Below are 27,173 nucleotides of genomic sequence, written 5' to 3' on the forward strand. Positions count from 1 at the left end.
CAAAGATAAGAGCATAAAAAAATAAAAACTGAAAAAACACGAGTACATGTGGTACCCTTAGCAGAGGGAGACCGGTTCCTTTGGACCAGCACTGCCACCAGGGAGGACCCCAGCCCCCCACAGCCTCTCTAAACCATCAGCCACCATGAATAGCCTTCGAAAGCACATGGGTTATTCACTCATCACACCCACAGTAATTAAATCAATCAATCCATTAAGTGCTTGGAGATTAAAAAAACAACAAGGCTCTCTGGCAGCAGGGTTGGCCTGCCATCGCTCCGTGCGTTTCCCCTGGGCTAGATGTATCAGCCAGGTGTCACCGTACCTGCCCGTCCACGCTCTCGGTGGCCATGCACTTCTTGTTGGCCAGCGTAAGGATCTCGCGGCTCTTGGGCGTCTCCATGCGGCAGCTGCAGAGGGGCAGCTCCTGCACCGCGTCTGTTTCCATGGTGTCGGAGCTCCCAGTCACACCTGCACAAACAGAGACGAGTTCTGGTTCTCATTAGAGCCCAGAAACCTCGCTGACTAATTGGTTTACTGGCCAATTTGCAGAGATTGGCTCGGAATGAAAACCAGAATGTCTACAGTGTCTCTCTAGGACCAGGGCTGGAGACCCTGCTGCGTTTGAACAGGAATTGATGAACAAGGGAACGCAATACTAGAACGGAGCAGCAAGCAATCATTACAGCAGGGCAGGGGCCATCAACAATCACACCAAGTCCTGAGTTTTCATAACTAGATCAATTTCAATTAGCAACCAGCCACACAAACAAATAACCAAACTCATAATAAAGTAATAAGGTGGGACCAAGGCAAAGCATTATGGGGGATTTGCACACATGGCAGTGTGCCCTGGGGGCCGACTGCGCTGTTCAAACAGCTGCTGTAATACCTTACAACTACCACCAGGGGGCGGCGGTCTGCCTGTGCTCAGCCGGCTGTTACGGAGCCATCTTGACAATGGAGGGAGGAAGGGTCCAGTAGCCGCCCCCCACGGCCCTCTCACCTGTGTGCTGTGAGGAAAGCAGCTCCTCCTGTGTCTGCAGGTCCAGAGACTCCAGGGGCACTTCTGTGTATTCCTTATTGCTTTCAGCCCGAGACTCGGCCTCGTTACCTGTTGACAGACCATTCAAAATGAATGGGACATCAGAGGAGTTCGTATGTTATCATTGTCTACCTGGGGTTTTCAAGAACGCAGTATAAAATCACCAGCATACAGAACTACATTCGCCACATCGCCCAAGAGCCCCTAACCACGGGAAACCCCACTGTAGCCGGCATGGCTGTAATCCACACCGCCAGAGCCCCCACACACACAGGTGTTTTGTCACTGTACACGTACCTGAAGCCCCATCTGCTTTTGCCCTGTTCCTCCTCTTGCGCTTCCTGCACGGCCGCAGCCAGGGGTTGTCGTTCTTGACCTTCTTTTTCAATCGTTTCTTCATGCTGGACTCTGAGCTCTGGAGGGAGAGTGTGGGGGGGAGGGGAGGGTTACAACTGGGCACCTGATCCCAAAGGGTCCAGAGGCATGGAGCACCATCTGCACCACACCAAGTACCTTTGGGCCTTGACAGGGAAGCCTCCTGACAGTGTCTTCTGGCTGTTGCTCCAGCTAAGAGGTGAATGATTCAACCGGAGCCATTATTTGCTTAATTAAGACGCATCAGCTTCCACTCTCTCAAAAAGCCTGCAGGGCCGTGGCTGTCTGGGACCAGGGCTGCACCGCACAGTGTCATTTACACAGATGGCCACACTTTGCCCGTTTTTGTTTTGGGCTGCAAACTAAGATTGTATCAGCACGACTGGCAAGGAGTCATGCTACAGTACTGATCCCTGCACTGCTTGGCACTGTACCCAGGTGAGTACAGAGTCAATGTCTCGGCTTGATTTGATCACATCCAAAATGGTGGTGTAACAGAAACAGACTAATTGCTTTATTGGGCCTTAATTGCCTAATTGATCATGTTGGAGATTACTCAAACACAAAGAGTCTGAATGTATTACCAAATCTGACTCGTTTCCTTCTTCCTCTCCTTCTTCTTCCTCAGCCGATTCCTCCGAATCCTGGTCTTCCTCCCCTGCCTCCCCCTGTGCAGGCAGAGAAACACGAGCGACGGGGTCAGTGGGCTATTCCTTCCAATGAAGGGTCAAAACACAAACCACTTCTGTCCTTATAACTCAAAGAGGTTACCCCACTATAAATGATCAGTGGAACCCACTCCTGAAAGCACTGTCAAAACACAAATGCATCCATACATCCATCCACACAGGTATGTCACCAGATACCTTTTGATAGTATCCAGATGCTCAGATTAAAAAAAATCCCCTCATGTTGTCAACAAGCCGCCATATTGTATTTGACTGAGAGGCAGCCACTGGTTGTCAACAGGGTAGCGAGAGAGAGCAGGGTTTGGCAGCTGCACACAGTGCCGCGTCTCACTGCACAGCTGTACGGGGTCAGGGTGCTGTGGCAACAGGGCTCACCGTATGGGTGCTGTCTGCAATCCGGTTGTCCTCCAGGGTCACGGCGTTGTCGGCGGCCTCACCTGCCACCGCCACCCACCCCGTCCCAGAGCGCTCCCCTGCCTGTGGCGGCTGCTGCTCCTCCTCCTCCTCAGACTCGTCCCCTTCCTCAGACTCCTCCTCCTCCGACTCATTCTCGACACTCTCTCCATTCACGTGCATGCTGTCTTTCTGCAAAGAGGTGGGGGGGAGGGGGTACAGAGAGACTCAGTCAGGGCAAAACTGATTTAATCTATTCTACCCAGTGTGGCCTAATTGTGACTACTTGAATGCCCTGTGAAAGCTTGCCATTACAATTTCACACAGAGAGAAACAGAGACCCTCAACCCCTGTGACCACTTATTGACCCCTGTGACTCTGAAGGGATATAATGACATATTGTGATATCTCCTCCCCTCCTCTCCCTCTCACCTGAGCCCCTGAGGCGGCACTTGCCAGGCTCTTGAACATCTCCAGCACCGAGCGCTGCTTCAGGACACGGGGCTTCTTCTTGGGGACGAGACTGTAAGTCCCCATCCTCCTCTTCTTCTTCCGAGACGCGGCTGCAGCTGGGGAGCAGGGAACAGGGATTGGTGAAAGAGAGGGAGACAGAGAGTAACGGAGAGAGAGGGGTCAAGAGGGGGCACAGGACAGCACACCCAGGCGAGCAGAACGGGAAGGCCCAGCCATACCTGTGGTGGGTTTGACCGCAGCCGCGCTGTCGTTCAGGCTCTGAGGTAGCTGGTTTTGCAAGGAGAGAGGCGTGGGCTGCGTCTTCCCGGCCTCTGGTGTGTTTCGGCTCTCGTCTTTAGAGTCGTTTGGTTCTTTTGGTTCCCTGTTTAGAAGCTTACAAAATAGAAAGATAGACATATAAATATAGCAAAATACAAAACTTAACAAGTAGACCTGATTTTCACCTGTTCTTCAAAGAAACACAGTTTTGATGTATTCCTTAGTCTTTGACTTATGCATTTGAGACAGGGCTTTCCCCCACCTCAAAACTGTAGTCAGTTGATGAGAGCAAAACCACCCCCAAAAAAAGAAAAAAGGACCAGCCCCACAAAAACATACAGAAGACTCCTTGCTAGGCACTGCCCTTATAAACACACTGGACACCTGGCAAACATCATCCAAATACCCAATGAACCAACTGACTAGTAAAATAATCTCCATCAGTAAACATGGAAACTCCAGGGACACATAATGGGGGTGACAGGAAGCTTGGGGGTTATGCATTGTTTACGCCAATAGTGGCCTGTGGGAGCGCTTCAGTCGTGGGGGGGCTAACCTTTAGTGCGGTCTGGTTGGCAGCCGGCCTGGCCATGGTTTTCCTGGCCCTGTGTATGACCAGGGGCGCCGGGGGACCCTGGTTCGTGCCGTTTTTAGTCTCTGTGTCAGCCTTGTCTTCGCCGGAACGGAGGTCCACTCTGCCCGCCGCACTCAGGCCCCCCCGCAACCGGCTGGAGGCAGCGGCAGAGGAGGAGGAAGAGGGCAGCGTTTTAGCAGCATGGCCAACCAAAGCAGTGACCGAGCCAGAGCCCGACCCGCTAGTCCTGTGCGTGGTGGCCTCCTGCTGCACCTGCTGCTTGTTTCCCAGGATGAACCCGTTGCTCCCAGTAACCGAGGCCTGAGGGGGGTCCCCAGGCTTGCCATGGTTCTGCCTGCTGGAGTCCCCCCCACCGCGCTCCAACACTCCATTCTCGCTGACCCGGCCCAGTCTGGGGTGGGGGTCCAGCTGGCGGGGTGCCGTGGCAGCCGAGTTCTTGGCCAAGCCATCCTGAGAGATGCGGGCCGGTGCTGAGCCCGGGCCCTGGTAGCTCTTCAGGGTGGTTGGGTCCTCGGTCTGCTCGCCGGTTCCATTCAGCTCACCCTCGCCCACCGATGCCGTCGCCACCTTCGAACCCATCTCCTCACGGTCGCGACCTGCCGGAGCGGACAGAGGGTAAGAGGGAGTGAGATACTGAGGACGAAAGAAAAAAGTGGCCAAGTGCAGGAGTCTAGGGACAGTCCTAGACAAGTCCTCTACTGTCTATGGACAGTGGAATAGTTCCCGTAGTTACAGTGCTCTTCACACCCAGCTGTGGAGAACCACAATACAGCAGGTTTATTGCATTCGGGATCTGGGAAACTAAAACGGCAGTTAAACTGGTTCAGCTGCAGCCCAGCTGGTGCAATGGAAAAAAAAACAGAAACTGCTATAGCCCCAGAGGGCTGGATCTGAAGAGCACCCTGGAGGACTCCCTGTGGCTGCCGTCTTTTATTATTTTTCCCCCAACTCCAGCCTGTGTCCCTTAACCTGACTGACCTGCACCTGTTAGAAGAGCTGATCACTGACTGACAAGGCTGTGAAATAAGATGATCATCATTAGTTCGATTAAGGGGTTCAGTTAAGAGCTGGATTAAAAACAAAAACTGCAGACACAGGGGCTCCTCACTGCTTCACTACACCCCCCACTCTGTAGGTGGCACTCGGGCTCCTCTTAGGTCCCTCTTACCCCCATCTCTGCCAGCCGGCTCCTTCATCACCTCTGTCTTCATCAGCTCTCTCTTCCCAACGCCCCCTTTGGCCACACCTGTGGGCTGAGATAGACAGTCCCATCAATCACCTGAGGGGGGCAATGCTCAACTTTCAACAGGTGAATAATGTAGATCAGGTGAAATCTTACTTTATCTCCTTAACTTCCCTATCAGTTCTTCTTGCACTACAACCTGAGTATATGCAAATGTATGCCAGATATGTAAATATGAGTGTAGAAGATGTTTACCCTCCGCCCCAAAATAAGTGGAGCAGTAATTACACAAGAGTTAGCTTTTTTTAAATCAGGTTTTCACAAGGTGTCAGGATTCTCCAGTTTTCACAACAAGGGTAAGATGGTGTCCTCTCCATTCAAGAGCTGAACGCAACTGCCAGACCAAATGGGAGGGAGAAACGGAGAGGGAGAGGGGGAGGGGGAGGGAAGGAATGGACCAGATCAATTCCAGATCAACAGACCCACTAACACATTCACACAGGAATGAGCAGCACACTCTGCACTATCAGGGCAGTATATCTTATCTGAGCATCAGAGATTAAATATGAGCAGCTGCCATGACTAACCCCCCAAGAGGAAGATCTGGGGGGGACCTATACTCTTGTTGCCCCCTTCAAGAATGTACCACACAGGAACACAGTGTTGGTTTTTCCAGCGTCACATGGGGTACTGTTGTGCGAAGGCTCTTCCTGCTCCTCTCTGCCTTCATCTCACTCATTCTTCTGAGGCTTTGAGGACAAAAGCATCCCAAATCGCCGCAGTGCCCAGGAAGCCATGTTGCAATGTGAAACCTCTGAGATCCGTGTCTTCTGTGACCCAACTTTGCTGTCTTTCCAACTCTGGTCTTGCACATGCGCATTCCACAGAAAACACTCAATGTGATTTTTCCACTGAAAAAGAAAATCCACCGAAGGAGATTGGGGAAGATTATGTTGTAAATCCATCAGCTGGTGGGCCATCCTGTCCTTCTCCAATGTAGCAACACCTGGCACCACAGCAGGTCTAATACAGCACTAGTGCGGTGACCACTCCAGGGGTCAGAGCAGACAAAAAGTGATAGAAAACAAAACAATCAGACTGAAAAACATCTTGAAAGAAAAACATTTCCTGTTTCCAGCGATGAGATTTCCCAATTTCCAAACTATAACGACAACAATGTTAATACGGGTCCCGATTACGATTTGCTACAGAAGACAAAGCTGTCTCCCTTCTTCAGAATTACCCAGAATTCAATGCCAATCATCGCTGCACTGATGCAGATGCCCAAGAAAAAAGGCAAGGATATCCACAGGTGTTTTCCTCCTAAGGGAGTGATCCTCCAGTAGAAAACAAAAACAAAGCAAAACCTATGAATGTTGTTAACCCTGTTTCATCAGTGAGAGAGAGCAGTGCATTATCCACTCCGGGCAACCACAGGTATTAACCACTTTTTATCCAAAAGGCTGGAATAATGGGCTGGATTTCTTCTCCAATTGTTTTTATATTTATAAAAAAAAATAAAAAAAACTTTACAGCTGAATAGGCCACAAAGTCCCAGCCTTGAAAAGCCCCCTCCCTGCCTTCAGGCGAGTTAGCAGGTTAAGGGACACAAAAGGCTTCTCATCCTGTGAGGAATAGAAAGACACCTTTTCTGCATCCAGATTATTTCAGTACCCCAACCCCCAAGTAATGTATTTTTCCATGAATTGATCCCCACACAACCATGCAGGACCTGACTTTTTGGACTGTTGCTTCGCTCGAAATATATTTCCCACTTCTCAAGTAGGACAGCTGGAGAACAGAGGAAAATAAAAGCAGGAATGTGATTTAAAAAAAAAAAAAAAAAAAAAAAACATTCTCCTTTATGCATTAAATTATCATAATTTTACCAACCTGCAAAGTGCGTTCGTTCAAGCAACAAAGACTCCCCACTTTTCCTACGGGTCTGCAGACTTGGGTCTACTGTGTGAAGGGCTCCTTTGAACACAGTTGGAGAAAAAAGAAAAAGGACAGAGAAGGGGGGGACACATAAGTACAACAAAACACTCAACCAATCAGAGCACAAGAGAATGACAGCAAGACTTCTAGGCCTACTGACTAAACATTTCTTTTCTTTCTTTTTTTTAATCTTTGTTGCACCGAAACCCAAAACTGTAAAACATGCCACAGCCAGCCTAGCACAGGTTTAATTACATTACACTTGACTGGATCACCCCGAGGTCTGCAGACCGGGAAGAGAATCCTCTGGTGAAAAATAAGTGCCTCCCTCTGCAGACCCCTGGCTGCTTCACTGGGCTCTACCAGTCATTTCAAGAGCTTTAGCAAACCCATCATGATGGCAGGTGCGTTCAATACACCAGCAGCTCTGTCCTTTCAGATAAGATAGAAAGGCCCTGTACCAGGTCTCTTTTTGCCATGATGCCAATGGAAATCTGTCCCAGCATACTCCTGGCCCAATGACACTGCTCCCTGCTGTAGCCTGGGGCCATTTAATCTCTGTCCCCCTCCTGAAGTCTTGTTGTTCCTGGATCCCAAACAAGATTTCCCTTTGGAACATTTTGATTCAACATCAAGGGTGAAATAAAAAAAATTAAAAGACATTTAAAAAAAAAAAGGATACTCTTCTTTAACTAAACACCTCTCCCCACCCCATCACTCACACCCCTTCTGTCAGATAGATTTTTTTTTAAATGCCAAAAACAATTATAAAAAACAGATGACAATCCTCACAAACCCAACAGCTGTGCAGACCTGACTCAGCTCCATAGCACGGGCGTGCTGCAAACACCTGAGCAGGCTGTGTCAACTTGTAAATAAAGTCAACACAGGCAAAATAAAAAAATTGCCCATGGCAATCGCAAAACCCTGGCTGAACCTCCAAACAACAAACACTGACACTAACAAACAGCTACCAACGCCCGCCCACCCAAGCCCCCAAAAAACAGGCACAATTAAATACTACATTTACACTTGATGGATCTGAGTAGCAGCCACACTCGTGCCCAGCCCACTCTCAGGATCTACAGCCCCCAGTCCACTGTTAAAGAGTTCAAAGTGTGTGCATGTGAGTGTGTGCGTATGAAGGGAAGGTGGTGGTGGTGGTGGTGGTGGTGGGAGGGTTTGGGGGCCAATTCTGCCCTCCCCAACCCCCCCTCACCACCCCCCACAGCTCTCCCTCCCCCACAGCCAGAGTCACCCTGTTGTCCCCTTACATCATGACCCCCCAATCGTCCACTTCCTTGCCTCCTGATTGGCAGTCAAACCCGACTCCCTCCTAGCAAGAAAATGTCTGCTAGCAAGCGGATCCCCCAACAAAAGCCGTTTTGCCAGTGATGGAGCCGCTTCAGAATAAGAGTCCCCTCCCACCCCCACTTGCTTCTGTTGCTTCTGCTGCTGCTGCCGAGCACTGTGGCTGCTGTAGCTCCTGCTCCTACCGTTGCTACCACTACTACTGCTGCTGCTGCCACCACCCCATGTAATAATCCATATCGATTCCCAGTCTGGGATAGTGACACTTTTTTTCCCTGTCCAGCACAGCAGCCTCTTTCACGGGCTCTTTCAATTGGCGGCTCTGATCAGCCTTCGACGCTCCACAGCCTTGTGATTCGGCTGCTTCACATGGATCTCCTTTAAGTCAAGGCTACTGTGTGGGGGTCTCTGCAATCACCTCACACCTCCCCCCACCCCACCGTTAGGCTGAGCAAATACGTGGTGCAGAATTAGTAATCATAATGACGATGGTAAAAAAAAAAAACTAAATTGTTGAAACTGTAACCAGAGAGGGTTTCTATTTCCCCAGCATTACTTGAACATGATCGGCGGGGTGGGGGGGAGAATCTCACTAGTGCTCCCCCAGAAAGCAACGCAACATTGTTATGTCACTCAGCGTTCTTCCCACCTTGATTTCAGGGGTCTTTTCAGGTCGGCATTAAAGGTATTAATCATTTTAATACTACAGCTCTCAAGATTTATTTTATAACTGTCGTGCCTGGGTTCTCTCCTTTCTGTGCTTTAGTGTAAAAATAAAGACATTCATTATGCATGGTGCTTTTTATATATATTTTAATTGTACTCATTGGCATTCTATTTTTGAACGGATGTGTTCTTTGGAAAGGTTGCATAAGCAACATTTATCTAAAAGGCCAGGAGATGGTAAAATAAACAAGGAGTAGGAAGGCTGAATCAAGGAGAGAAAATGTCCAGATAATAAATAAATGTTATCAAATCCAGAATAAAACTGGCCCAATCCTTGTGTCAAGTGGGATTATTTATGAGCAGACCGTCATCACCACCGCAGCATCTTTCGAATGCAGGGGCTGACAAAGTCGGTCTTGGGTGACAGATGCCACACAAAGACCGTCTCTGAGATCTGAGGGAACAGTTTCTTACCCCCATTATCCTTGTATTTTGATTTACGTTTTCCCCTTCTTACTGCCCACAAGCACACCTCTGGAAGTACCTGATGCTCCAGTGCCCAAGACACTAGCTCCCCACACAGGGACAACTGAACGGCACTGAAATTAATATTGGGGGGGTAGGGGCTGCAACGTCAGAGCTTTGTCTCATGCTGTGTGTCCATCTGCTAAAACAACTGTGCTGTGTGTCCGTCTGTCTGTCAGTGAGTCAATCGGCCATTCACTTCATAGTCAAGGACAAGGAAAGATCACTAGTATAGTTCCAGCACCGAGGACAACTTGTAAAAGTACCAAAAAAAGTGTTTAAACTAAGTGATAAGCCTAGCCCTCCCTCGTCCATTCAGTAGTGCACTGGCTTTAAAGTGTTTGGATTATTTTGTGCAACAGCCCTTGAACTCAAGGAGTAATTAAAGGGTAAGATGTACAAGAAGAGAGTCAACCTGCTCAACCCTAACTGGCCTGATCTCAAGACAAGCTAGCAGAAACGAACAGGAATATCGATGCAGATTCAGAAGGCTTTGGTGACTTGAACCCTGCTGTCCCTCACTGCAACATAATCCCCCTTCCTACCTACCTCCCTCCTTCCCGCTCTCTGCACAAAGACCAATTCTGACTAATTCCAAGACCTAACACATCAGGTCTGCTGTGTACAGTCCGTGTCTTCCTCCCTCCCCCCCTCCTCTCCACAGGAGCATGCAAGACTCACATGGTGATGTCTTTTAGCCAGTGGGAGTCAAGTCTGGGAGGGTTATGAGAGTAGGCCCATCTTAAGTCTTTGCAATGAATTCCTCTGGCAAGCACAAGCATGCCTTTGAGACATAAAAAAGAAAAGGGAAAAGAAAAAATATTTTGTAGCTACAAAGCCAACAACTACAGCACTGGAGGCCCATCTGAAGAGCACCGTAAGGGGTTTACCTGCATGTCCCGGGCCCTTGGCTTATTTGGACTCTTAGAAGACGACAATTTGAAGAGGACAGGCAGTCCCGTTTGACCGCAGTCTGGGAAGTGCACTTCAAACATTTAAAAAACAATCCGGTCCATTAGGGGAGGAATTCACCGGTCCCAGGTTATATACACTACAGACTAATGCCCAAAATACTGAGCCAAGAGCATCAAGCCACACATTTATTTTCTTAAACACTTGGTTGTCACCAGGGAGGAGAGACAAGCCTTTAAGCACATTGCCACCGGCAAGCACGGTATCCATCGTTACAGTGGGGTCTTCAGCAACTCGTGTGCAACAACCGCCTGTAGTGTAAAGACTACAAGCTACTACAGGTCCAGCCACTAACTGAAACCGCGGGCAGCTAACAAGTTGACCTCCCTTTCACCCCCATGTCAGCTAAGGCGTAATGACAGCACATGACGTTCACATAAATCATCTTGACTATTCCTGATGAGCCGAGTATGAGTCGGACCCATCTGTTGTTGGTTTTGGTCGCATTTCCTTTGCCTGTTCTTCACCTTCCTAGGAAGCAGATCAGTAACAACAGTGACCTGAAGGTATCAAACCCGTTGTAGTCCCCCACCCTGTGAAACCATGAGAGCGAATACCAGACAGCAGGCCACTGAAGTAGCAGGAGCCTTAACGGCCCTGCAAGCAGAAACCAACAACTGAGCACTGTCATAGCAAGAGCGGGGAGAAAGCACACAGCAGAAAACCTCCAAGACAACACAAGGCAAGTAGAGGCACCTCAAACACTGGAGGCTTTTTGGTACCAATTGCAGTTTTAAACTTGGGGTTCAGTCGGACAGCAGCCTCCTCTCTCAGCAGTGTTGGGGGGGGGTGTGGGGCTACATGGCAGACAGCTTTGGAAGCGAACTCAAGATCTGTGGACAGCAACAATGAGACAAGAACATGGCTCCCTTAACCACAAACTGCTCTGCACAGGCCAGCTCCTGAGCAGCCCTGCCCCTCCTCCTGCAGGCTGCGGAGCATGCTCAGTGCAGCAAGGGCTGTCTCTCTGCAGGACAGCCATTTCGTAACCAGATTGTTTACAGACACAACAGGCAGGCGGCTTATTTTACCGGAGTGGGGGAAGGGAGGGCTGGGACATTGAATCGGGGGGTTAAAACAGAGACGCCACAACTCCAGTTTTGACCCATTGCAAATTTCCAGGTCAGATTAGAATAGGAGAGGTAATTGACACCAGAGTGTTGTAGAGAGTAATCACCTTAGTGAACCACAATTTCCTGTTGCAAGACTGTCATCAACAAAAACAACAACAGCAACAACAACAACTGCAATGCATGCTGATGGGCTACCGGAAGCAAATTCGTCTTTACATCTAACAATATCTATATACATATTTTTCATTAATTTCAATCCGTTCTTGGTATCATGACTGGCCAGCAGGTCTGCTGTAACACTGCTGCACCGTTCAACCTACAACAAGTTTGTCTATAAGAAAAGGGCAGTGGAGCTGTTATCCTGTCTGAACAACCTTCTCCCTGGAGATTCAGGATCTCTCAGACTGGGTCTGTTTCAGCTCTTTATAATTAAAGGGGCTATTTCCGACTGCCAGAACAGTCACTGCAAGAGCTATTTTGAGAGGTCATGGATATTTGCAATGCTGATCACCAGTCTTCTTATGGTGATCAGATTGGGAAATATGTTGCATCTTCATGACCTCTGTACCTTAGTGCTCCTAAACACAAAACAAAACTAAAGCTACTGCCATCCCTCACTCTTCACAGTGCCAAAAACCACTGACAAGTGGAACCTGTTACATAAGCCCCATAAACAAGTACTTCAGCTGGCAACTCTAGTGAAACCAGTTCAAGATGCAGGACTTGATCAGATCCAAAATGCCGGCTGCCACGTGTAAAAAAAAAAAAAAAAAAAAAAAAAAAAAAAGTTTGAGGTGCCAAACTAGGTGTGACTGGCAGACAATGACAACACAATCTCTGTGTAGGAAAAACTGCTGCTTTATGGCTTATAAAGGAAGCCGCTACTGACTTGAACACCAGGGTCTGATCTGACCACAGTATCTACTGTAGTAGTTTGAAGAAGTTGTGATCGTTCAGTACACACAGTCTGTGAAGGAGGAGCTCTTCCCGAAAGCAGCTAAAACATAATACATTATTCAAAGCAGTGGTCGGGGAGGCCTGGTTGTGATGAGGGGCAGCAGTAGTGTTGCAGCCCCATGACAGATCTGACCCATTTCTAATTATTAAGATGTGACCCTCTGCTCTGTGGAGTACCTGGGCACATGGCCACTGACTAGGCTGGCTGGTGAGTAAATAATGGTGCGATACAATGAGGACAATGTCTGATCCCACGGTGGGGGTGTAGTAGCACACTCCAGGTTTCCCCCCCACCCAGATAAAAATCTTTGGACTTTTATTTTTCCCCTGAGAGAGAAAGAGAGCATGCGCTTTTGGAACGAAACACAGCGCTCTATAATCACACACCTGTTGGGAGGCTTGGAGACACACACCCCGGACTGTCCTCGTTAGCAAGTGGCCAAGGCTGGCACCTCGCAGGACTGGCAGGGGGTTTTCCCACTGCCTGCCTTAATGCCCCGCGGGGCTGCAACCTTCGACTCCACACAGACATACAAACACACAAACCAACGCACACGAATATTAGAGCCAAGCCAACTCACCTTGGGAGTGAAATGTTTCATTGCCAAATAGCATCCTGTTTTTTCTCTTAAACCAGTGTTATGCATTTCATGTATTCATTTACTTCCATCTTATATTAAGACTCACAATCACACATTTCAGCAAGGAGTTGCCAGGCCCCCAGCTCATACTGCATCCTGTCAGCACACACAGCCTGGTGCATTAGAACAGGAGGGACGTTTTGCATTCACCCTAAAGACAAGGTATCCGTTGCAACTAATTATTACCAGAGTAGGCGACTCCCCCTGAAAGATTTTGCCTGTTAAGACTTCAAGTTCCTATAGTCCTCTGGCTGCAGACTAGATTTCATCATCGACTGCCAAGCTTAGAAAGCCCTTGGTCTTGCAAACACTTGAAATTTCAGAAGTAGGGACTTGTGCAAGTGGCTGAGAAAAACAGCCATGGAGTAAGGGGCGTGTTCTGCACTGCAATGAGGTACCCCCAAAGAGACACGAGACCTTTGCTACAAGGAAGTGCACCATTCCCATCCCCGACCACCTCAACTGTAAGACACCATCTCGCTCAAGCAAAGGGGAAGACTGCGGCACTGCAGACCAAGCTCGGTCCATCCAAGGCAGTCCTGGGCTCTAGGCTCATGCCAAGGGGAAGAGCTTTGCCTAATCACACTATGCCCAGCTGTTCCAAACACAATTCCCTCTCATGTAGAGAACCAGTGCACCTTCAGTTTATACCTGATGGAAGACTACCAAAACCCCCCTCGAAAAAGACGATAGTATATTTCCAAAGGCTTCACAGAGGCCTAATGCAACTGCAAAGGCCCACTAAAACTAAACAGGGTCCTTTACTGCTTATGAAGTCAAACCCCTTGCCATCATACCTCTCTTACGCATTATGGCCTGAACAGTGAATGGCAGGGACTTAACGGGCGTTGCACCATGCTGTACTGCTCCCCTACAGCCACACAACCAGGAAACATGAGGACTAGGCCACAGCCTCTCCTCCCTCCTCAGAACTGAAAAGCCCAGTGGAAATGACAGCAAATAACCAACAAACAAAATACATTTGAAAAATCAATACATACATATATATCAATAATCAAAAATGTTTTTGTAGATTATCAGAAAACCATCCACATTCAGCTAATCCATTAATCCAATAACTGCTTTACATTATTCTGTGGGTGAAAAAAAGACGAGAAAGAGAGATGCCTTCTTATATAATTGAATGCTGCTGATCAAATACCAGTCCCTACTGAAGGCTCCTGGGCTCACTGACCACAGATTAGGGATGCATTAGGTTCCTGTTTATCGTCTTACAGCAGAAGCATATTTTCCTCTGTGTGTGTGTGTGTGTGTGTGTGTGTGTGTGTGTGTGTGTGAACGTCTCTCTCTGTGTGCACACCTTTACCTCTCATCTTTCACAATCCTGTCAGGAAGGCTTCTTAAAACGACCGGCTTCCTGACAGGAGCATCAATCAGCTGCAGAACAGCACGCTTTCCACAACGGGAATGCCGATGACCGCTCAGAAGGTGAGCTGCAGAACAATGGGATTACCCTCCCCACTACCATCACCTCCAGAGATGGGAAACCGACAATCTCCCTTCAGCAGAGAGGAGAACCAGGGAAAATATCATTTAAAATAAAATAAGACATGCCAAAAAACTAGGCAATTGCTCCTCCAAGTGTGCACACTCAGCTCATCTCACCTTGCTGAGAGCGGCTGTATTCATCTTCAAAGCTCAAAGCTGTTCATGCTGTCAATGGACAAGCCACACAGACACTCGCAGGTCACAGGACTCACACCCAGCACAGGAGCCAGCGGCTGTGGCACTGGTCTCTTGTTTGCTACACCAGGGGCTCCTAGCCCTGGTCCTGGGGCCCTCTGCTGATTAATCACAATTGTAAACAGTTTGGAGATTTCAAGTCCATTTAATAAAAGCCCCGAAATTCTTAAACTTTAAAAAAAAACAAGGAAACAGCAGTCTTGAAGGGGATGTCCCTGGCCACAGATAAGCAAAGAAACTGCAGATTAAAGACTAGTCCCCCCCATCCCGATTTCTGAAAAATCTCTGCAGATCTCATGACCTTTGTGAATTGTAACCAAGCCTGGCTCTTGCAGGGTGCTTCAATATCTCGGGTCAGCCTCGTGCTCATTCAGAGCCCCACCCACGCGGACGGACTGCACAAGGACCCCAAGACTACCTTATGTTTGTATCCTTTTCCCACCTCCTAGATCTTGTCACAAAGTCTTCTGTCATGCATCCTGCCCCCCCACCAGCACCAAACCTCTGCATGTCATTCACGTCTCTCCAAGTTGATCTCCTTAGTGAAAGGAAAGCTCCCCCTTGTGCCACTCCAAAAAAAAACACGAACTAAAACTTGCAACAGCTAGCACTGAGCACCCCTGTTCACGGTCTCCTGTTGAAGTGCGTCTCTGGGGTCTCCCTGCTAAGTCCAGATGCACCACCCTCTGTGGAATTCACACACAGTGAAGAGCCCATTCTGGTGTTGGAGAAAGGCCCAAAGGACAGAAACTGCACAGGCTGGAGTCCTCACAATCAACATTAAAAAAAAAAAAAGAATATAAAGTGTAAATACTTTTTTGTTGTCCGTGTTTTTTATTTTTTTGATACCAACAGGCCCACAATAGTCGCAAATTGCCAGGAAGCAGTCGAGGTGCCACGTTGAAGGTCATACCAACAGACAGGAAGTTAAACTCAGCTGCCTGAAGACATCTACCCAGTTGACACCAAATCCAGGGCTTGTTCTTCCCAGTCTTTTGTGGTAGCATGTGAAACGACAGCAAGAGATTTTATCCTGCGCTGCGGCTGCAATGCGCTTGTGATGTAAAAAGAAATGACCACGGTCCTATTTCACTCTTCCTTTTTTGCAACACATCCTAAAAGAGCAATTCCACAGCCAGGGCTTCGTACTAACCTCTCAGATGGGCCCAGAGCTCCTGAGCCAAAGCCAAGGCATTTCTGCAGGAACAAGTGCCTAAAATAAGTGTGGAATTTCAAGTTGTCCAATCCTTCGTTTTGTATTTATTCATAATAATGATGATTCTACTGCAAATAATAATAATAATAATAATAATAATATACTATTATTAATACATCTTGCTGTTAGGTACTCTGTTGATGCCCAAAGAGTCCCCTGACTCTCATGGCTGCCTGAAGTTAGTCATGATACCAAAAAGGAGCATCATCATCATCTTTTTTTTTTTTTTTTTTTTTTTTTTTTTTTTTAAATATATATAGAAAAACAACCTTTGATGGATTAACTTAATCTGAAATATATCAAATAAAACAGGATTTGGCAATCAACAACAACCCTATATAAAAAATATAAAAAATAAAAAGTCAGGCGCCTCAAAAGAAACAACCTCAGAAAGGCCTGGTAGCACCCAAAAGCAAAACACAAAACCACACAAGGCAGATCAGGTCCTGTCTTCCTGACTGATTCACTCTGCCAGGCTGCGTCGTACCTGCTTCCTTACGATGGCTTCCATTGAAGAGAGAGCGAGGGAGGGAGAGAGCGAGGCTTGAGCAGATTGTTCCTCTTCCCTTCCTCCTCCCCACATGCACGCTCAACTCCGGTCATGTGACCCAGCTGCTCCCTCTGTTGGTTCCTTTGCACAGTCAGAGCGAGCATGCTCAGTGAGGTTCGCAGCTTCAGAGCCTTTTTTCAAGAGCTGTGTTGAACATGTGCAGCCATTTCAGGAGGCACTGGACATGAGGGGAACCATAAGGGATCAGACCCCAGGTCCAGAGCTGCTCAACCCTGCCTTGTCAAATCAATGAAAGGACTCAAGGAGAATGCCTATATATAGATATTATTATATACTTTTTTTTTTTTTTAATATATATTAGGTTCGAGGTGGCACTGCCTAGAACATAATTTTACAGCTATATTTTTGGTTTAGTTTTTTAAAGAGAAGTAGTTAGTTCATCTACTTAAAGCGGATTAATCGGGCCAGTATAGTCACTGGGACATGGCTGGGTTCATCGGGGCGAAGGCCAGGAGATGCCACATACTACGCACCCTGCAGGATTGAGTTTGCGATCCCAGTCCCGGGCTGCGCCAGGGCTGCAACTTGCCCTGGACATGCCCTGTCCATCCTCTTCTCTACCACACTACAGTTCTGTCCAGTGGCTGTAGCTCTCTGACGGCCACCTGCTTCTCATACAGGGGAAAACCAACTCCAGCTTCCTCAATCTCACAGAGGCAAAAAATCTTCATCACGCAAGTTACAGTACGAGTTATGAAGGCTCCTAAATATACTTGTTATCCCCTCCCCCTGCCCATTAAACACAGACAGCATCTATTTATCTTTTATCTGTGGTTGTTAAGGACAAAGTACAGTCCAACTGTGAAGCACACCTTTACAGTTGGGTCACTGAGCATTGTATTGCTTGCATCTGCTTGCATATGACCTGGCCATCCACTGATTTTCATTCGTGAGGGTATTATTCTAGTTACAACAGCACAGGTTTTGCCATTGTATGAGGAGGAAAAAGTATGTGTGTTTAAAGGATGGAGGGGGGAGGGGAACATGCACAAAAACCTTTTAGCTTATTTCTGCATTTCTTAAAATATAAAGCCAAACATAATCCCATCTTGAATTAGCAAAATGTCTTGCACTTGCTTCACGGTTATAAAACATCAGGCCCCGCATGGCTGGCTTGTAGAAGCGAAGCTGAAATGCGCACAATGGAGCAATAAACAAGGACCGTCTTCATATAACATCACAGAATAAATTGCCTTGTACTTGTAATGTTCTCTAAACTATATTTTTACTATATTAAACTATTTCTCTGTCCCCAATTTAAGACCACTAAAGGTCCACCAGCTGTACTCTGACCTTGTATAGCCTATTTTCCAAATAATTTTTCACCACAGGCCAAGGCTTCTATTAAAAATCTGCATGGGGAAGCGTGTGTACTGTCAAGAAACGGGAACGGTTCAGGGGGAATAAAAAAAATAAAAAATACCTCAGATAATTGGAGACTTTAACGAGCTCTACCTTTCTTGCCTTGCTCTCTGCACCTGTTATACACTGAGTCGCAAGAAATAGCGCAGCTTGGGTTGTTAACCAAATCTAATTGTGCAACAGCCCAGTGGTACTTTTTCTTGTTCTGGGGGGGGGTGGGGATCAAACAGATATACAGACATTCTGAATACAGAAGAAACCATTACAGACTCCAGGGTATTGGCAGGAATGGAGAAGTAGCCCTTTATCACACACAAATCCTCTCTGACCCAACTCTGAGGCATGAGATGAGACACACAGCCGGGGGCATCGGGGCCCACCATGAGAGTTTAAAGCTTGGGACCGATATGGTAATTAAGCTTAGACCTGACCTCTGGATGACTAAAATAGTCTCTCTGTTGGGTAACTGTAACAGCGTACCTGCACGGGCTCAGGTCCTCTTTACACGGCAGGAAAAATTAATTAAATAATGATGTTCCTGTAGCTAGACAAGGTACTTTTCAGTTCATTCTCAGCACATGGCGTTTGACTCGAAACTTTACCCTCTACAAGATAAAATAAAAACTAAAGGAAGAATACATTAAAGACACCCGAAACAGGAATGCAAAAAAATCCTCCTCTATACCTAAAATCTCATGACAGCCGACCTGCATTTGCTAGTGCTGTCGATTGAATCTACAAAAGGACCGTGACACAAGATACTTGGCTCTCGCACACAGTCATTCACTGACTAGCTAACAAACAAAAAAATCATGCTCAACAAGGTAGAGCCCAGTACAGTACTAGCAGCAGTTTGGAGCATGCTCAGTAGAGTCTTTCAGCCATTTTGTAGCACCAGTAATTGGCAGGCAGAAGTAGTAAGGAGGAAGAAAGAGCTTTGTACCACCGGCAGACGACTGACTCAGATAAACACCAGGCTCTCCTACTGCCCCCCCAACACACACCTTCACTGCTCTCGACTGCCAATCTAGAGAGCATGATGCTTTAAAGAGCTTTACATTTATTTATTTCTAAAAAATAAATATATATACACATGCAGAGAGAAGGATCCACTATTATGTCATCTGGACAGGAATCAAGTTAATTTCCACTACGCATAGAGGGGGGAGGCAGAGAGTGAAAGAGAGAGGGGGATGGGAGAGTGAAAGAGACAGGGGGGGTAGATAGCAGGAGAGTGAAAGAGGAGAGGAGGGGGTCAGAGAGGGAGTGTAAGAGAGAAAGAGAAAATAACGTTTTCCCAGAAATTGAACCCACACCCTTCAGGAACAAACAGTGACTCTCATTCACAGCCGTAACTCACAACTCAAACACACGAGGACAGTTGCTACTATGGCTCTTCCTCGTCTTCTCCCAGTTACTGCCGGTTAGTTTCATTTTGTTTAATACAAGTTTGAAAACGCCACGCGTTCTAAGGCACGCGTTTTGGCCTCCTCTCAAGGATCCTACAGTTGCAGGACAGGGTTCTCACCAAGCAATGCCGAAGTCAAACCACTTGCGATTCGTAAAAAAGCCCACCTTCAGAGAACCCCATCAGAGGAGTCATTCCAGATCCAATACCTCTCCTAGAAGGAAAAGTCCCCTGCAAAAACCTCCCGGAGCCCCCATTAAATATCTTCTAACATGAAGATTTTCAAACTGTAGGATAGTTTACCATCCAACCTGATATCTGCTTCAACTGTCATGCCAACAGAGGCCAGTGCAATGACCACTGGACCAAGTCCCACTGACTTGTATTACAGACCTGGTGTCTAAACAACCCAGAAGGTCCTTTTAAAAAGCCTCTTCCCTTGAGAAAAAGGGAATAATTTTTTTAAAGGAGGGATCTTAAAAGGGGCAAGTCCCCAATACTCAGGTGTTCAGTGGCTTATTAGAAGGCACATTGACCTTTCCGGACCCCTTCTTAAGATATGGTTACCTGAACTACATTTGAGGAATCAATGACCAGAAAGTACAGCTCAAACTCACAGTCGTCCAATTGCAAAACAAGCCAACATCACATAGCCTGTGTTGACAAACTGCACCTAGTTAAAAGTAGTAGTATTTAGAATAAACAAATCAATCTATACATAAATCTATAAATAAAAAGCAATAATGGATAGCTTTAAAGATAAGAGACAGGCTGCTAAGATGCACCTTTCCAAATGACCCTACAGCATCCAAACAAAACAGACCAAGTCAAAGATTATTTAAAAGTTCAAATAATCACGATTCAAATAAATAAAGAAAGGATGTCAAGTGGATCAGCAACAATAAACATCAGCGCTGTCAGCTGCTCAATGGCAGCGAACAGAGAGAGTGGACAGCACAGCCAGGGTGTCGGAGGAGGAGAGTCCAGACCTTCACACTGCTTGGATCATCAAAGAGACCTGCTTGGTGGGAAAAACAGGACAACGCTCTGGAGAGCTCGAGTACAGGCCAGCCCGACCAGCCCTGTGACCCCGGCCTGCAGGTCACTGTTCTCATTAAAGAGTTGGAAGAAGGCAGATGTACTTCACCCCTGGAGAGCAATTCTTGAAGAAGAAGTAGTAAAAAGAAGGTAGTACGGGGCTCCGTGCCGGTTCCTCGTGTTGTACCGGAAAAGAGGTTACAATGGAAAGCGGTGAAAACCATCAAAGATGAAAATAAAAAAGAAAGTCAAGACAAGGCCGGGCTTCAAACGCAGACACAAAGGTCCAATTTGTGGAGTAAACCTCTATAAAGACAACACAAACAAGGAAGACAAAAAATAAACAAATCCAACCCTTCCTCTTAATTAAGTTTCCATCCAGCAACTTGGCAGTACCTGCTATAAACTGTAGATTTCCATAGATGGACAGATGGATGGACAGAGAGAAAGAGAGAGAGAGGGAGGGGAGGGAGAGAGGAGCTCCACACTTCTTCCTTCCAGCTTCCCACACATGCACAGTCCCTGCTCTGGTCACATGACTGATCTCTCTGTGGAATCTGACACAGCACTGGGCATGCTCAGTACAAGCTCTGCTGTACTTGGGAGAGGGGGGGGTGGGGGGTGGAGAGAAAAAAATAAGAAGTGCAGCCATTTCATAGAAGGGATTCTTGCATGAACAATGGAGACCGTCATCACAGCCAGCGATCCACAGGGCCAGTGTCTGCATCTCCACCTGGAGACAGAGTTACACGTGTGCTTCTCAGCTAGCATTTTTTTTTTTTTTTTTTATTCTTTCTAATTCAGCCTTGTCTTTGCATCACCCAAGACAATAGCAGCCAGTTAAGTCAATTCATCAATCAGTCTGATGAAGGGACTGTTCCAGTCAAAGGGAAGCTGCTCCGATCTGAGCCAATGGACAATCAAGACTCGCGCATCGTTCGTTTCGGTTAGGACTCCTGGCCTTTTCTACGGCTGCCCTCCAATACGCGAATGTGCTCATGACCCCCGGGCTGGCCTGCGTTCCTGACAGAGAAGGGCCCGTCTTTGTTTAGTTCTGGATACGACAATAATTAAGGATGTTCTGGGAGGAAAGCAAAAGAAAATAGGAAACCAAAGTGTATGTGTTGGTGGGGTGGGTCTCCCCATCTCTCTCACTCTCCCTCCCTCTCTCCAGAAGAAAATAAAGATGGGGTTTGGGATGCATTTGGTCTTCCCAGCTCTTCTTTTTGAAAGCAAAACAGACTCGTAAGGAAGATCTAAAACCCAGGACACTTCAAACGGGTGGGTTTTGTGTCTATCTTCAATTTGCTGAAAACTTTTTTCATCTTTTCAAAGGCAAAAACTAAGTCAGTCAGTCCACCTCACAGAACTGGGGCACTCTCCACGGTTAAAGAAACCCTTTACAATATTGTAAACAAATTAAAAAGTAATTTGCTACTCAGATCGCATATTGCAGAGGGCTCCTCAATCAGATTCAAATCAGTTGTTTTTTTAATACACTGCCCCTCACAAATTTGCAGAGCACTTTTGCTAAAGGAAGTGCAAATACAGGCTGTAAAATAAAGTCACTCACTCATTTGAATAACCGCATTAATTTTATCTACAGGCTCAACCTGGCAACAGACTTGTCTCCACTATTCAAATTACACTCATGGTTTCTGGTCTGCCTTCGCCATATTAAATATCATTATTGTACTTTTCACTTATTCATCCTCTACACCTGATGGTAATTACACGTGTAAGCTAACTGGTCTTATGGTCTTGTTTTCCTCTTTCGCCCCCCTGAGTGTCTGACAGACATTCACTGCGTTGCTCTCACTCAAGAGCTAATGTAACTTGCAATCTGACCCTCCTCTCTCGCCATGTGCTCGTCAGAAGCTGTATGGGGGGGGGGAAATCAAACAAAAACAAAGAAACGAGTTCCCCAGTGAGCAGGTCTGCAAACAGTTGAAACATCACTAGAGAGGATATCGGCCAAGAATACATTTTGAATCTATGCCGTAGACAATACAGACAACATTAAAATCAGTTTAATGGTGGATTTACCAAAAGCCTTTTGCTCCACTTCCCAAAACAGTCCAATTATACAAGAGTACAACCAGAGGGTCATTGCTGTAGCGTTCTCTAGAACTAGAAGACAACACTGACACACACCAGCAACTCCTGCACAACGATACAGTCTTCACCCGGGGAAATGCCAGAGAAATGACAGGCCCCGAGTGCTAACTGCAACCCCAGCAGCTGCAGGTATGGACAGGGAAGGAGATGTGTAGAAAACAGCTACAGAATGAACTGTGTGTTTGTTATTGTTGTTTTTCAGCTGTGAATCCTCAGGTCTGGTGGAAGGCTGCACTGCAGGAGAGCCATGTGGGGGCTGACTGCGGTTTCTTAACACACATAGCCATGAAACAAACTCACAGCTGAGAAACATGCATTTCGATAGGTCTATTAAGATGCTTTCCTTAACTGTGCGCCATGCATAAACTGCACGGTACAGACAATCTGAGCCCCCCCAGCCTTGCGCGCACACACACACAGATTGAGGTCACGCCGTGCAGTAACTGCAAAGCCAACAGTATCACTAAACAAGAGCCTTCTTCTGCAGAGCTGGGTAGACTCTCTAACTGTGAAAATTCCCCATCTCTCTCTCTCCCTCCCTCCCTCTCTCTCTAAGAAAAAAGAGAAGAAAAAAGCTCTCATCACAGGGACTGGTATAAAAAAATAAAAATAAATGTCTTTCACATCTCCAGCTAAAAATAATCTGTGGATTTAGTATTTTGACTGGGAGGTGCAGCCTGCTCAGCAACTGGGGCAACATCAGTGCTGCATTTGCAATAGTGCATGCTCCTCTGCTATGCAAGGTAATAAACCCGAAGGTAGGCCGACTGGGTGAAATGCCTGATGTGAATAGCACACTATTACACATGAAATAGCTTGATGCTAAAACAAGCAAGACAGCCAGAGCATCTCTCATGTCTGCAACCTGTTACTAAACATAAAATCAGATCTAAATAAATGGATATTAAATTAATAACAAAAAAAATAGGAATTTATATAATTTATATGACAAATTATCAAACAGCAGGCCACATTACAGAATAACACTCCCCCCCCCAAAAAAAAAACTATGCTCAAGACATTTCCTGCCAAAATGGAAAAAAGTTGCATTTGTACACTGTCTGCACTGTTCCAGCTGAGCAGAGCACCCCTCCAGCACACTCTGCCCACCTCCACCTCAGGGCTGTGATGGATGGCCAGCTCCGTCAGAGCGGCCGTCCAGTTTAAACGCGCTAATGGGCCACAGCTGCACAGGGGCCCGCAAGAAGGACTGTCCCTGGGGAGGCCTCACTTCCCCCTCCGCTGGTGTGTGAGAGATCCCTGGGCAGCACTCCATCACATTACCTCACTCATATATATATATATATATATATATATATATATATATATATATATATATATATATATATATATATATACACACACACACACACACACACTTGTTGTTTTTCAGCTGAGAATGCTGCCCTGCTAGACTTACACTCATTTGATCTATCTAAAAAAAAGCAAGTCAATACTATTAAATCAATAAACTTTGCTGCCCACACTGTAAATCCCATTTCACAATCTTACCATAACCAGGTGTCAATCCATCAATGTGCTGGATCTCTCATGGTTTAAATTCACCATCACAGGATGCTAGTGAGGACAGAGCGTCTCCACACCGTTGCACCCACGACAGTCAGCCTTCATACACAAAAGGGCATTTTTGAACCTACAGCAGCACATCGGCCCCTGCCTGGAGGGCCAGCCAAAAAAAAGTCTGGCTCTGTAGGGACTGACCTGCAGTAGTGCAAGACAGTGCTATTCTCCCCCGTCTCTGCCATTAGATACACAGACCAGTGGACTGAGCAGCGATGCCTGGCATTCACCCTTCATCGGAAGCAGATTGTAAAAAGGCAAAAAATAAAAAAATAAAACATTCAGCACAACGAAGGAAAATGTACCACAGCCCAGAAGCTAATATTCCAAACATGCGGCACAGCCAGTGTCGGCAAACTCTTCTCGCCAGTGAAAAATAAAAATAGAAAGTGTAAATAAAAATCTATTTGTACTATACTGGCAGAAATGTCAAAACCTACCTCTCCAATAGTGGCCTGGAGAGGAAAAACGAGACAGAATAAAATAAAGCAGACCCAGAGATACAGGACACCTCACCTGGGAGAAACAGGCCACGGCACATCCGCCAGCCTCACCCCGGAAAGACTGGCCACACAGCATGTGCTCACTTGCACCACCTTCATTATTATGATTCACCTTAATAATTCACCTCAAAACTTGATATTCCACAGACTATGACATGAACAATACGATGCAGTACTCTGATCAATTAGAGCCGCTGGCCAAAGCAGTCTGGCGGGCCCTCCACGCCAGAGCTGGGAAGACTATATGGTATTGTCCACATACCGTAACACAAGCTGGTCATCATGGTACCTTTTAAAATAATAACAGGCTGTACCTAGCAGACTATCCCTTGCATATTATGGTCTGTGTGCTGTACTACACGTGTACCTTGACTTGTCACACTGATCTTGTAAAGCGATCCAAGCAGTTCCATGGGGAATGGTGCTATAACACTTAAAATATAGATTTATTGATTGATTGATTGATTAATATTACATAAGCACAGGAGGGAGGCATGCAGGTAGGCTGGGGATAAAGGCCCACAATGATAAAACACCACCTCCCCACACTGCAAGTAAACACACATTTACGTACATTCTGAGTAAAATAAACATAAACACAGCCCGTATTTCATCTAAACACTTGTATTGGCAGGTTGACTTTTTACTCAAAGCACACCTAAAGGAATTCGGCTGAAGACTCCCAGTTCAGTGCAGAACCAGAACCACACACTTTGCCCAGAAGAGTACGATTCAGTGCCGAGGACAGGTCTGTCCTAACAGCACCCACTCCTCAGCACTCCTGTGAAATAAGACAACCATAACAACCTGGTGCCTGGTTTTCAAATAGCTGAACATCTCTGTCTCCAACAACAAGAGCAAAACAGAAAAGCCCAAGATACTAGAATAGGCCATGTATCCATCAGCGTTTGTCAGTCACTACACTTCCTGATCTGTCACAAGAACAGTGCATTTCTTCCTTCAGCTGCATCGAACCCAGACCAGGCCACACAGACTCCTCTACAACTCAGCACTAAACCATAAAGAAAAATAAATGCAAAGAGATCCATCTGGCTGCCACGTGGACTACTGAGGCCACAGTGTAGAAACACAGATTATGTTTGCAAATTTAAAAAAAAACTTAAAAAATATATAAATCATCAGCCACACAAAACAACAACTTGGGTCCTTCAAATGCAGAAGCAAAAGGATCCCAAGGCACAGTAGACTGCTGTTACTGTGCTGTGCCACAGGACAGAAACAAAACAAAACAAAAACATGTACAAACCAATAGCAAGAGCCAAACTGCAACAATCCCCTTGTCAAGCTAGCAATCTGTATTGTCATGCATGTGAGGACCCCCATCCCCCACTAATCCATACCTCTCAGTTCAGAGGCCTGTCTCTGAGCCTCACAAAATGTTCCTCAAGGCTTGAGGCCTACTCCACTGCTCTGCCCACGAAACCAGCCCCTGGAAGGTGCAGCCCAGACAGTGCTGAGCATGCTCAGTGCAGACCTGGCTCTGAAAGGCTGCAGGGAGAGCACATTTTCATGGCTCCCGTGGAGCTCGAGCTTAGTCAAGAGGAAGTGAACCAAACCCCAGGGCCTACCTTCACACACCCACTGCACACAGCCACAGACCTGGGCTTCTCCAGAGGCTGTTGATCCGGGGCTCATCCCTTTGGCAATAAAGGATGAATATGACCCCATTTAATTTTTATATTTTTATATTTTTGTGGTCCCCTCCCCCCCCACACACACACACACAACTGTTTCTTAATTTGTTAAGTGAAGGTTTCCTTTTCTAAAAAGCAAAAACAAATAAAGGAGCCACTCCTGTCACCTCACCCGCCCCAAACCCTTTGTTGCAGCTGCTGCGACTCACTGTAATAAATTTGCTGCAGTAATTAATCAGCTTTAGAAGGTAGACTTTTCGTCTGGGTCTCAACCAGAGCAGACAGAATGGAGCTACCCCAGACAGACAGACAGACAGCAAACAGCGGTATAGCAGCGTGGAAATCACCGGCATGGCTGTACAAATCAACAGCGCACTCTCCACAGTCACAGGAACCTCTTCAGAGAAGATTTGTAACGCATGCAAATTGAGTAAAACACCTCAGCTTTGACAAACACAACAGGTTCAGAAACTCCCTTTTTCACAACTGGAAACCCAGCGTTAACTCTCAGCTGCTTTCTACTGAGGGATGGAAGTTATGGGATCCCCCTTCCCGCTTTTAAAGACTGACATAATGCATAAAATTGATAGTGTTTACTTATTTTGTTTTGAATTAGCATCTCTGTTACAGTGGAGACTAAATAGATATATAACAGCTTTCTGGGCAAGGCAACATTATCCCTGTTACTGTAAGATATTAAGCAACATTACATTTTTTCTGCAAAGGGAGCTCTGGGGAGGACATGACTCTGGATGAGTCCCCTCAGAGGTGCCAGCAAGGCTGTACCAGCCTTGACACATCTCTGTAACAAAGCCTTCTCACTATGCAAAGTCACCCATCGGTCAGACTTACAGCAGCACAGTTGCTTACCTTAGCCTGCAGGTCTCCAAAAAGTATTATCCAAAACCCATAAAAACAAGCC

General features: G+C 46.6%; 1 protein-coding gene across 5 annotated transcripts in view; it reads right to left on the reverse strand.

Annotated features, from left to right (window-relative positions):
• LOC136758674 (histone-lysine N-methyltransferase EHMT1) overlaps positions 1-27,173 on the reverse strand; it is a 42,638-nt gene that overhangs the window by 12,542 nt on the left and 2,923 nt on the right. For 2 of the 5 annotated variants that reach the window (XM_066713245.1, XM_066713241.1), the window contains exons 2-11: positions 6,906-6,989; positions 4,998-5,082; positions 3,791-4,425; positions 3,195-3,348; positions 2,935-3,071; positions 2,485-2,694; positions 2,005-2,088; positions 1,343-1,460; positions 1,007-1,114; positions 326-471 (exon numbers count right to left, since the gene is read on the reverse strand). In XM_066713245.1, coding sequence (XP_066569342.1) covers positions 326-471; positions 1,007-1,114; positions 1,343-1,460; positions 2,005-2,088; positions 2,485-2,694; positions 2,935-3,071; positions 3,195-3,348; positions 3,791-4,425; positions 4,998-5,040 — 1,635 coding nt within the window. In that variant the 5' untranslated portion in view covers positions 5,041-5,082; positions 6,906-6,989. Of the gene's footprint in view, positions 1-325; positions 472-1,006; positions 1,115-1,342; positions 1,461-2,004; positions 2,089-2,484; positions 2,695-2,934; positions 3,072-3,194; positions 3,349-3,790; positions 4,426-4,997; positions 5,083-6,905; positions 6,990-8,224; positions 8,249-16,502; positions 16,602-25,957; positions 26,014-27,173 lie in introns of those variants that run through there. The other 3 variants (XM_066713243.1, XM_066713242.1, XM_066713244.1) reach the window with 3 other exon arrangements.

The sequence above is a fragment of the Amia ocellicauda genome, chromosome 9, assembly GCF_036373705.1.
Source record: "Amia ocellicauda isolate fAmiCal2 chromosome 9, fAmiCal2.hap1, whole genome shotgun sequence".
NCBI lineage: Eukaryota > Metazoa > Chordata > Actinopteri > Amiiformes > Amiidae > Amia > Amia ocellicauda.